The 12987-nt window shown below is 39.8% G+C and overlaps 1 protein-coding gene across 3 annotated transcripts in view; it reads left to right on the top strand.

Annotated features, from left to right (window-relative positions):
- Positions 1-12987, top strand: part of LOC147702672 (catechol O-methyltransferase-like) — a 79823-nt gene that overhangs the window by 13798 nt on the left and 53038 nt on the right. For 2 of the 3 annotated variants that reach the window (XM_086931344.1, XM_086931345.1), the window contains exon 2: positions 10326-10790. In XM_086931344.1, coding sequence (XP_086787470.1) covers positions 10493-10790 — 298 coding nt within the window. In that variant the 5' untranslated portion in view covers positions 10326-10492. Of the gene's footprint in view, positions 1-1764; positions 1906-10325; positions 10791-12987 lie in introns of all 3 variants that reach the window. The other variant, XM_086931346.1, reaches the window with a different exon arrangement.

Genomic DNA, 12987 nt, shown 5'->3' with positions numbered 1-12987 from the left:
TTTCTGTGAGCATTTTTGCCCCATTCGCAAACGTTTTATCATTTCTCTTTTAAAAAATAAGGGCTTTACGCAAGTTAAACCAGCCCTTCTTTACTTGCAGTTGCTTTCGAATGTTTGGGAGATTTTTAATAGAGCCAACTTTCTGACTGTAGCTGTAAGATTAAAAAGGAAAATTAAATGGAATTATTTATTATAGCGACAGGTGAACAAATGAATTGTGACTGAGCACTTCTCCTTTTTATATGTTTTTAATGGTTTTAATGAACTACTACATTAGTAATGAAATTTTGCACTGTATATATTGATAATTGTTCTTTTTTTTATTAGTATTGACAATTTGCACTGTATAAATTGCCAATTTGCACTTCTTATTGTAAACAAATTTGGTCTTGACATATTATGTTTAGTATACTTTTATGGTTTTTGTTATGAACCGAATAAAGTATTTTTGACTGACTGTATACAGTAGTGCGTATTCTGTGGCGTGTCGTGCTCTAAAACCTGATTGATTAGTGTGCAGCAAATTCGTTTTCTCCAAGAATGTTGTGAGTTGCCTTTTGACGCATTTTTCAGTCAGCTTACACAGACTGGGGAGGGGTGAGATGGAGCATAGGTTAGAAAGAGTAGTAGGATCCGCCAGTTATTTCTTTTGGAGTGGTTTTACTGCAGCAAGTTTCCATTCTACTGCGATCTTTGCTGTAGCAAGGTAAGACTTAATTATGTTATTAATATTGGGATTCACAATATCGATGAGAGCATGTAATAGAGTAGGGGGCAAGGATCAAAGGGGGATCCTAATTTAATGGACATGATTGCAAGGCGTGATTCTTCTATTGTAATAGGCTTAAAGGTCAGCATACTTGCTTTGCCAATGTCTCCGGTGGTTTTCTTGTTTGTGGAAGGCAGCGTGGGAGGAGGGAAGTCTTTTAGTAGTTTCTGAACCTTCTCTTCAAAGAAAGAAATCCGCTATCTTATTACAGAGACTCTGAGAGGGGGGAATCTCTTGTTGTAGATTTTTAGGATTTGTAAATAGATTAACTATTTTAAAAATCTCTTTGTGATTGTTGTCGGAAGTTTTAATAGCCTCTGTATAAAATACTTTTTTGGAGGTATTGATCAGGGCATGATATTTTCCGAGGGCTGTTTTGAAATTTAAAGCTCATTTACATCGTAGTTTTGACGCCAAATACGTTCTAGCGACCTGACTTGCCCTTGTAGCTCTTTTAAGGATTGTGAGTGCCATGGGGCAGAGGGTTTCCTTTCTGAGGAGCTACGACGTTGGACCGGGGGTAACAGCTGATCTTACAAGGCATGTATCCACTGCCCAAAAAGCTGGTTATCTGCTGTGGGGTCTCCTAGCGTGTTGGGTCTGCCCATAAGGGCCTTTGAAAGGAAATCTGGATGTACTATAAATTCCTTTCATCTAGCCTTGTCCTGCTGTGAGGCCTTGTTATAGTCCCTACTGAGAGGCCTATTCTTTGTCAGGATATCGAAGGGAATTAATTTGTGATCTGTCACTGTTTGATCAACGGGAGGCTTGACTTTAAGGGTTTCTAAGTTTGAACATATACAGTCCAGCGTGTGGCCTGCCCTGTGTGTGGGAGACATGGAACGTTGATCTAATCCAAGAAGGTCCATTATCTCCTTGAAAGAAATAGCACCTGGGTCCTTGTGTGAGTCGATATATAAGATGACATCGCCTAGTAAAGTAAAATTAGAGAACCTGAGAGCTGGCATGCTAACCATCTCCCCAATATTCTCTAGGAATCCTTTTGGCGGACCTGGGGGGCGGTAAAGCAGTGCTCCTGCGAAGGAGAAGGAGTCATGTACCTGGATGCAGAAACGAATGCCCTCTGCGCCTATCAAGTCATGCAGTTGATCTATGGCGCACCTGAGAGTATAACGGTAAATAATTCCGAGGCCACCCCCACGTTGTACCGCATTGTCTATCCTCTGAATGAGATATCCAGAAGGAAGGGCGTTCACAGTGGAGAAGTGTGGCTCAATGCTTAGAGCGGCAGACCTTGATGCAGAACGCTGGCCAGGGACCAGGGTTCGATTCCCGCCTCGGCGGGTTTCGGGCTTAAATTCCTCTGACCGGATATTCTCGCCTCAGTGCCGATTCTAAGCATGGGTCCCACGCTGCAACTCTGGGCAATAGCTTGCTTAGTCTCCACAAAGGCCCCCTGGTACACAAGGGATGCCTGGTTTCACCATGGGATGCCCAGGAGTGGACACCCCACAAGGAAAAGCCAGGAGGGGTTCCCTTGTGGTAGGAGTACAAGCGCCGGGATGCCTCCGGGTCACTGTTCGCGCTATACAAATACGCCACATTTACATTTACAATATCCGGGTTGCACCAGTCCTTTAGCTATGTTTCGGTCACGAAACGGCAATCCAGATTATCAATGACACTCGTCACTGTCCAAATTGCATATGCAGCTCGCAAAGTACCTTCAGAATCTCTCAAACATGATCCATCCACAAACAACCCAAAATCAGATTCAGATAAGGGAGTATCCTGTATGTCAGGTCGTGGTTTTGTACACAATTCAGTAACATCCAGACAATCACGATATGCTCACGATATGCTTCATCCACCACCACTTCACAACTAGGAATCGGTAACAAAGTAGCTGGATTCAAACTCATGCATCTTGTCACAGATACATTTTCTGCTCCCAAGATCACTTGCTCACATTTTGTCAACAGACAGCTCGTAAGATGCTGTGTGCGAGTCTTTGTTAACAAAATCTCAACTGAATGTGGCTCGTACACTTTCAACGGATGTCCCATTAAAATAGTTTCGCTCTGTTCAAAACTCATGCAAGTAGCAGCAACTGCTTTCAAACATCCAGGTAAGACTGCAGCTGCAGGATCCAACGTGGCTGAAAAATGTGCCACTGGACGATGTGCTCTTACGTGCATTTGGGTCAGAACTGAAAGTGCACAGCCATCGCGTTCACTGCAAAACACTGCAAAATCCTTATTGAAACCTGGCATTCGCAATGCTGGTCCTCGACACAAACTGTCTCCCAGTTCAAGAAATGCTTTCATGCATTCATCATCAAGATGTGCAGGATCTGACATGTCTTTGTGTGTCAATCTTTGTAATGGCTTGGCTATCAGTGAAAAACTTGGGATCCACTACCGGCAATATCCAACCAATCCCAAGAACATTTGAACCTCTTTTTGTGTACTTGGCAGATTCATTTGCAAAATGGAATTGATCCGATCTTGAGACACTTTCCTGATTCCTTTCTCAATGTTGTGACCCAAGTAAAAAACGTCTTTTTTTAAACAAAATCATAATTTTGCCGGTGACGCTTTATACCCACCTACTGCCAAATGGTTCAGTAGAGCAATTGTATCAGCAACACATGCTTCTTTTGTTCCCGACGCAACCAATAAGTCATCAATGTATTGCACTAAAACGGAATTATTAGGCATTATAAATGACATTCCTTCAATATCTGTTTGAAGATTGAGGGGCTTTCTGTATACCCTTGAGGAACTCGACACCATGCCAAGACACAGTTTCCAAACCGGAATGCAAATATATGTTGCCTATCTGGATGCAAAGTTATTGAGAAAAAAGCTTGACACAGCTCAATCACTGAAAACCTTTCACAAGGAATTTGATATATGATCACGGCTGGATTTGGCACTACTGGACAACAGAGCATTACAAACTGATTAATTTTTACTAAATCCTGAACTGCTCTATATTTTTCGTTAGGTTTGCGAATTCCCATTATAGGTGAATTGCATGGACTCCCTAGAATCTCTTTTAAAAAACTTTTTTCAATTAACATTTCAATCACAGGTGTTACTCCTGCAATTGTTTCAGGACTCATTTTGTAAGCTGATATTCTCGGAAATTCTGTATCTAGTTTACCCGTAATCTGAATTGGAGCTACTCCTTTCATCAAACAAATGTCCTTTCCTGAAAAATCACACACATCAGACAGATACTATATCTCTCCACTCAACAGGCAAAACATCCGCTGTAAAAAGAGGATATAAATTATTCACTTCTGTTCCTTATCGTGCCATTTTAAAGACAATGTCTTCATCTTTTGTTTGAAATGCTATTCCATCAGGCATACAATAAATGGAACAATTCATGTTGTACAACAAGTCCCTTTCTAATAGGTTAACTGGACTTGTGTCACACACTACAAATGGATGTAAATCCTGAAATCTTCCAATTTGTACTTTCATTGCTTTAGTCACTGGGGTCTTAATCAATTTGTTCAAGACTCCTACAACTTGGATAGTTTCTCCCGAGAGGGGTAGGTTGGAAATTTCCATGGTTCTCATAGTGGAACGGGTAGCACCAGTATCTACGAGGAACGTAAATGTGTTTCCGTCAACCTCACCATCCAGATAGAGACCACACTAATCTACCTCTAAGGATGCCAAGCACACACTCCTCCTCTCCCCCCCCCCCAGCACCGTCATAGAGATGTATCTGAATCACCTTCATTAGAAAACATCAAATATTGTTAAGACACCTGTACTTTCGAATTTAATTGATCATTTGTATGAAAACCCACATTTGCATTGTATTTTTGTATTTGACCATTCATATTTTGCATAGGAGCTTGAGGTATTTGCTGACCCTGTCTTCTACCAGCCAATATCTGCTGATTCTTATTCTGCTGATTCATTTGCATCTGATTAATTTCATTTATCCCTGTATCTACAAACTGTGTATCACCTGTATTTGCTTGTATGCTTTTACACTTTTACACTCGCGCTTCCAATGTCCCATCTTTCCACACACGTGACAAGAAAATTCTTCATTTCCTCTACATGACCACCTTGACCTCTCCCTTGTGTTAACAGTATCATATATGTCACAATATTTCTGTTTGCCACTACACCTCTAATTCCAGTGGTAGTCTGACCATTTCCTTGATGAGCTTCTGTAAAGTCTGAATTCATGTTAAAAAATCCTCCTTTCCTTGCTGCTTCCATCTGAGCCAACATCAATTTCTCTTAACTTTTTGTGACATGAATCAATATCATCACTACAGTATTTTGCATAACGAAGAATCTCGTCAATTGACTTACTCTGCCAACAAATTAAATGCTGCTGAATCATGGCACGTATTTCTGGTCTTAATCCATACACAAACAGATACACAAAATGTCCCATATCTTTCTCAGTGATATTCTCAATGTCTCTGTACTGTTTAAACACCTGTTAAAGCCTCTCATAGTAAGCCTGCACTGATTCTTTCCATTCCTGAGTAGTTCTGTCTATTCTCAGCCAATCTGTTTCTTTCGGTAACATTTTCCCTTTCAAATAAGTAATGACCTGATTGTATTTTCTACAGCAATTTGATTGTATTTTTTCTTGACTTCTTCCGACGGTTCTCCTGTTTTTGGATCTCTTGGATACTCTTCTTTTGGCCAATCTACAGCAATTTTACACTCAACCCACAAATTAGTCGGAACTCTAATATCAAACAAGCCATCCAAATCCTTCCACAAAACGTTCAAAACCTGCACAAACCTCTCCACTTGTGTGTACCATTCCAATGTTTTTTATCTCAACCTGGGAAAATCATTCGTAAATGAAAATATATCATGCCTTGACCATAGGACGTGAGAAAACCTACCTCCTGGTACTTCTCTCATAGGATATACCATTGTATCAGCTGTTCCAGTTCCTGTTTGCCTCACAGGATACAGTGGTAAAGCCACTGAAGTCACTATTTTGTCTTCCTTCTTTTTTGCCCATCTGCCTTCTCATCGATCCAATTCACCCCAACGCTTTAGTGTGTTAATAATCTCTTTGATCTGCAAACGCTTTCCTGAAACATTCAAATTCTCAAAATCTTTGTCACTAAAATCTAATCTATATGTCTTTTGCAAAGCCTTTGATTTTTTTCTATAGCAACTCCATATGTTTGCGCAACTTCAGCAAATTTCTCATGGAAATGTCTCTCTCTCTGAGTAATATTCTTACACATAAAGAGCAATTCTTCATCCTGATATTTACTTAAACTTTCTGGACTAATTGCTCCCAAAATTATTTCTTCCAAATCCGCTTTTAACTTGTTCACATCTATACTCAAATCAGTTTTCTGTAAGCTACATCTAGGCACTATTTCTTCTATCCACTCATCTAGTTCTTCCGCAGAAGGACCTATAGATCCTTTAGTATCCTCACTAACTCCACCAGATCCTCCTGATGTTGATGTTACTCTTTTCTCATTTTGCAACATTCTTCTTGAATCTACATATGCACCTCATTTTAGGGTCTCAAATGATTTTCCCGATGTGGATATTATTTGTTCTAACCCATCACCCGTCTCTGTACTTGCATTTACACTTTTATTCTCTCTGATCCTTGGTTCATTACATTCATTCTATGTATTCCACATGAAACTCCTCATCCATCATTGTATAAAGGAACAATAAGACCAATAGTCACTGGAACTGACACAATATCTGGGTTCATTGGTGTTACCATTCTCGGCAAATCTTCACTAATTGGGATTTGATTCTGACTTACAGGATTTTTCTCTTGTGTCATTTTTACCTGTACTAATGGAGCACTCGGTAAAGAATTTGTCTCCACTGAAATCTGTTCCTTATGTTAAGGCGGAGGTCTATTCATCAATAGTTCATTTAAAAGTTCGTCATCTATGTCATCAGTTCCCTCAATGAATTCAGTATTTCTAGATTTCTGTTCCTCAATATTCTTCTTTTTCTCCTAATTTCTCTTCCACATTAGTCTCAGCTACCATAACTAGAAACATTTGTGTTCCTTCAGTTATAGCTCTTCTCCACGTTATCTTTTGAGCATCCCACTTTGCTTCTGAATATCTACTCACAGTATTTTTATATCTAGTCTGATCTCTTTCTCTTTCTATTTTGTATGCCTCGTGTTCCCATTCTTTAAGAGCTTCATACATGCATAGGTCTAGGATTATGTCTCAAATTATTCATTTGATTTCTTAAATTTTCTAAAATTCTAGGATTGAAAGTCCATTCTCTGGATATGCAAAATTTCTCTCCGCCCCTCGTACTGACTCGCGGCCAGTTTCCGTCACCATATGCCCCCAACACGGATCGGGTGTAAACCACAGTGCAGCTCCACGCTCCTGTCCCGGTACTGCCACTCCTTGACAGGTATGGGCCGCGATGCGAGCTGGAGCAGAGGCTCGCGCATTTGGTAGCATGAGCCTCTGTTCCAGCTCGTATCGCCGTACGTGCCAAGGAGTGGAAGTATCAGGGCGGGAGCGTGGAGCTGCACTGTGGTTTACACCAGATCTCGCGACATTGGCCTCCGATGCGACTTGGTTGATTCCAGGCCAATAACGAAGATCCCTGGCTGCAACAGGGTACACACACACAGCGTCACTGAGACTCTCTTGAGCCTTGGGGTTGCACGGTCACAGGGCAATCCTCACAAAGGTCTCAGGCTGCACATAGCACACGCACACATCGTCGCTGAGACTCACTTGGACTGTTGGCACCCCCAATCACAGGGCAATTCTTTAGAGGGTCTTAGGCTGCAAAAACACATGCACACAGTGTTGCTGGGACACACTTGAACGTCTGGTGTCCACGATCACAAGGCAATTCTTCAGAGGGTCTGAGGCTGCAAAAAGCACACGCACACAACATCGCTGAGACTCACTTGAACTTCTTGAACTACACGGTCACAGGGCAATTCTCAGTATATTTATCAAAGAACTTTTATCTAAACTTCAGTAATGAAATGATCAATACACAAAAATACATTAGAAATGTCAGATCTTTGTTATTTCAACGAATACAGGTAATTTCACATTAGAAACACAAATCATAGCAAGACTACATCAAATAAAATCAATATACTGGTGCGGAATAAGAGAGAGAGAGAGAGAGAGAGAGAGAGAGAGACAAAGATAATATTATATTACAGTATCAATATGCAATTCAAGATTCATATCAACCTAGGAACAATAAACTAATGTACAGCAGGTAATAGTCTGAAATCGCCAACCCTTCAACTGAAGAGGTTTAGCTTGAGCAACGTCACCAACCGATGTAGTGCAAGGCAATCAGGATAGTTTGGTTCAGGAAAAATCAAAGTTTGGACTGACAGAATGTCATGCCCATATTTTGTAAGGATAATAGACAGCCAGAGAAGCATCGAGCAGCAACACCAGCAATAATAGGAATGGCAGGCGGCAATTCTTTTCTCACAGGATAGTTATACCTCAAAACGTTCACAATTCCAGCCCCCAATTTTAGCATTTTCACAGTTTTACACATTTCCATTTGTTAGGGACCATGCTGTGATCCCTCTCCAGCCTAGTTCATCCGGGACTTTACAAGATGACTTTGTTAGTCCATAAACCTACTTTTCATCTCGAAAGCAGGAAACTTATCTAAAGTTTTCCATATCCACACACTCGCTTCCACATCAGCTTGCAACATAGTCGACACAATTGCTCATAGAAAGAAATACTCTAATTGTAGTAAAGGAAACTCTATATGATAAACATTCAACTAAAGCAAAATAGATCTGCATTTTGTACTAACGAAGGACGATATAAATTTTTCTGAGGTCTGTGTTTGCAAAAGAAATATTACATTAACTGGTTAGAGACCTACATAGAAATTCACAAAATCTAAAGAATAAAACAAACCAATTTATTAATATACAGGAAATAAAGTAGGCATTGAAAACAATATAAGATTAAAATGCCATTTTTATTACACCTATAAGCATTGTCTAAATAAATTCTCACTAAAGATGTAAGCATTCACTATTATTATAAACCATTTTATAGCGCGCTCTGCTACTGGGGAGTATCCTGGCGCGGAAGTACTATTTCTATTAGTACTTTCATGATCAAAGGAAACATAAGCAAAAATCATTTTACTTTAAGCGTTTTCATGATCATATTTCTATATTGCTGTTTGTAATTTTACTCAAACTATGTTCTTTAGTACATTTTAGTACGTTTTCTCTTATAACACAAACATCTCTCATTACACTAGTCTGTAAGCCTTCTGCATGCTTTTACAATGTAGTTTCTTTTGAGAACTCTAAATGTGCTGTCTCTTCTGCATGTTTCTACGTTGTAATTTTGGCGTTTTTCTTTTTAATTCACCACCGTTAGTCATTTTATAAAAATATGCCTTTTAATTCATACTACATGAGCAGACTTGATCAAGCTAAATGATTCTCAAATATTCTTGCTCCATCAGAACACACCGCTACAGCAACATTCTGGGGGAATGTCACACTATTATTTCTTTATCTTTTGAGAGGCAGGGATTGATATCTAATTATATACCCCCTTTGTGTGTCTATTTGATAAACACATACAAATTAAAAAGCAGGCCGGTGTAGCAAAGTGATGTGGCAGGAGTTCAAATAAAAAAAGTGAGGTGTGAGGAAGTGCCTCACGTAAGCAACACCCTAGGAGCAGGTGACAGGTACTCACCCATTAGCTCATTGTGTCATCATTGGCACTTCCTAGACAGAAACGAAAAACCAACTCCCAAAAACATATATGTGAGAAGAAAGCAATGTGTCAAGGAGATGAAAGGTGATATTTGTCCAAATCCAAATAATCAATCCCTAAAGACCCCGTAGAGAGAAGAGGTCAAATGTAGTTCCTCCAAAAGGTGAAAATGGAGTTACGGAAATACAGATCTCCTATTTTTAATTTTTGTGGTATCCATACTCATTTAAAACATTCTCATTTTGTTTTGACACATTGCTTCCTTCTCACATATATATTTTTGGGAGTTTTTATTTTTATTTTGATTTAAACACCTGACAAACAATTCTTTGATACACCGGCCTGCTGTTTAATTTGTATGTAATTTAGAAGTAATAGTGTGGCTCTCCCCCAGAATGTTGGCGTAGCTGTGTGTTCTATAACTAGGGCTTTGTATTTTGATTATATTGAGTGGAGGGCACCCTGGTTTACTCTTCCCTCTTAGCTCCCCTTTTGGTACATCAAACATACTGGGCCAGGACAGAGAAGGCTGAGGCTAAATCTAGCTTAACCGCAAGGGCCTATGATACAATTGAGCACTTGTCATGAGAATTCTTATACATAGATTTGGTTCACTCATTAAAAAAAAAAAGAATTCTCTTGGTCACCTTCCTGGCCTTTGAATGCAGAGACACACCTTAATTCAATATGTTTCAGCCATTTTACCAGTGCTAAGTTCATTAGATGAAAAAGGACCTAAATAGCCAAGAACCGAATAATAAGTAAGAACTAATGTTTCTTTGTGTACAGGACACTTTTCAATGACTTTCTAACTTGATTTTACCTTTCTCTTTAAATTTCCAGGTACTAGCTGAAATTGTGTAGGGAGCTACAGCTACCCATAATACCGAGTTTGACTAAGAGCAACTTTGAAGAGAAAGAGAACTTTTAGGAGTGAAAGTGTCTATTTCAATCGCTGCTTGCTTGAACCTCTTCAGTCATTTGTGGTAATTCGCACACCTGCTGCCTGAATGTTTCTCCAGGGCATAACCATCAACAGGAGCTTGCTTCCGCTTTGTGCTGCTGTGATTGCATTCCGATACAGGCACCATCTGCTTAAATTATGCCAGGCACTAATTCCATGGAAGGGCTGGAAATCGCGCCCGGATCCTCAAGGTGGGGAGAAGCTGCTCTGCTGCTATGTGATGAACAACTCAGTGCATGGTCAGCCCGAGAGTGTCCTGCAGACATTTGAAGAATGGATTAAGGAACCGGGGCATGGAAAGGAGTATACCAGAGTCTCCCGAAACCTTCTGGGACCTGAGAAAGGTACTGAGGAATTGTGAATGAAAAGAGCATGAGATTTTCAATGGATCAGTGGGAACTGCAGGCTGTTGTCAACTAAAAAGGCATATGTTCATTCTGAAATAGAAAAGGGAACTCAATGTACGTTACTGATGTTCCAATGTAGTGAATTCCATAGAGGTATCTGTGCATTAGAAGGTTTAGCTTCTAGAGAAAAGCCACATAACTTAGGAAACAGATGACATCCAACAGACCACACACAACGCAGCTCAGATGTGTTTTATAGCTGGGTATCACCAAGCTCACAACACTTTTACCAACTATAACAATAAACAAGCACAGCCACAAACAGAACATTTTAGTCTGAGCAATTCACACACATCCATTGCAGTCCAAAACACCATGGAGTTGGACAGTACCAAAGTCACAACAGAAATCCACTCCTCATGAAACGATGTACTCTCCAAGGACACCAAAATACACTAAATCAGCATCCTCCCAAAACCCCAAAGACAGACCGACTTAAAGGGATACCGTGGATGTAACAAAACTCCATAGCCGTAGCTCCCTTATAGACTTACTCAGAGGTGGACAGTGCATATACCGATCACTCAAATAGCACAAAGGGAAATTGGCAAAGATCACTGACTAGACAAAGATCAGCAACACTTATAACCAAACATATAGTATAAGGTTAACCATAACCACACTACAACCCAATCTTTCACATTCCTTTATACTCCAAAGACCCTTTCAGGCCACGAGTAATCCTCCCTTATTCTGTGTTTAGCTTTTGTCTGTTCAAGGTGACCATGTTGTGCCTCTTTTACAATTCTGTCTCTCAAAGTTCATGGTGGTGTAGCCACTCCATCATTGAGCCATAATTCACCTCCTATCCAGTATTTCTTTCTCTTACACATGCTTCCTTAAGCCCCATTTCTTTCATTCATTCCGCTCTTTGTCAAACTTTCTTTGTTGAGAAATTCCGACATCTTTATCTCCACCTACAATTTTCTTCTCCCCATAACTTGCCAATATCTACAATCTGCCACTCTATTTTCTTCCCTAGACCTGATTGTTCAATAAAACTTCTATGTAAAAGCAAGGTTATAAATTTCTTCACTACTCAAAATTCCATCAATGCCTCTTTCTCAGTTACACTATACTTTTGTTCAAGCTCGATCAAAAGTCCAGACACAGACTCTGTGGCCACCTTTCCTTCATTCCCTTCTAACACTGCTCCAAATCCTGTTATGCTGACATCTACAATCAAAATACATTTCTTACTTACATCAAATCTCTCCAATGTCGATGTACAACTTAAATCCAATCAGCCACAAAAAAATGTGTTCCTTATTCATTCATGTCGGAGATTCTAATATTGTCGTTTCCATGGGTCTTGGTCATTTCCACTGACTTTGTGTCCAAGGTTATGCCCCTTTTCTTCTCAAAATTTGCTTTTATCTAACTCCAGTATTACGCCTCAGTCCTTGAGAATTTTTAAGACTCAACTGCTTTTCATATTCTTGAACACCTTTACCCAACAACAAATCATTATTAAAAAAAATACAGTTCCGTTACTGCATTGTTGCATTTACGTCTGGGACACTGACACCAAGCCAGCAGGCATCCTCCAGATCCTGAATGATCCTGGTTAAATGAATTTGGTAAATTACCAGGATACAGCCTGATCTGGTGCCACAAGAAGTCTCGAGCGTTGAAAGTATCTTGCACACCAGTCAATTTAACCATTTCCCCATTAGTATGTAGACGATACATGTTCAACAACAAAATTGAATGGAAGGTTCCCCTGGTTACTTAAACACAGGTAGGGGGAAAGTGCTGCAGTAAAAAAAGGGGGGGACCTGTGATTTTTGTGGTGGACTCTATAGGGTCAGGAAATGCTGACTAGAACAAACCTGTATTAAGACAAAACATATTGACTGGAGGGTCCTTAAATAATAACAACACACAAAAACATGGGTAATCAGAATGTCAAGCACTATCCCAGGTTAAACAATGTGTCCTAGTTAAAATTATAAAGATATATAAACAAACAGGTAAACACACCAGTAGAATGAAAAGTATGAACACAATTTATTAAAATACCTCCCTATAAGGGTTACATTCTAGATAAAAAACATTAAAAATAATCACATAAAGGGAAACAATGTAAAAAAAGGGGGTCAAAGTACAAAGGTCGACGCTGCGTTTCGGTGTG

The sequence above is a fragment of the Lissotriton vulgaris genome, chromosome 7 (assembly GCF_964263255.1).
Source record: "Lissotriton vulgaris chromosome 7, aLisVul1.2, whole genome shotgun sequence".
In the NCBI taxonomy this organism is placed as follows: domain Eukaryota; kingdom Metazoa; phylum Chordata; class Amphibia; order Caudata; family Salamandridae; genus Lissotriton; species Lissotriton vulgaris.
The sequence above is the reverse complement of the archived record's forward strand: the minus strand, read 5'-3'. Positions and strand labels throughout refer to the sequence as shown.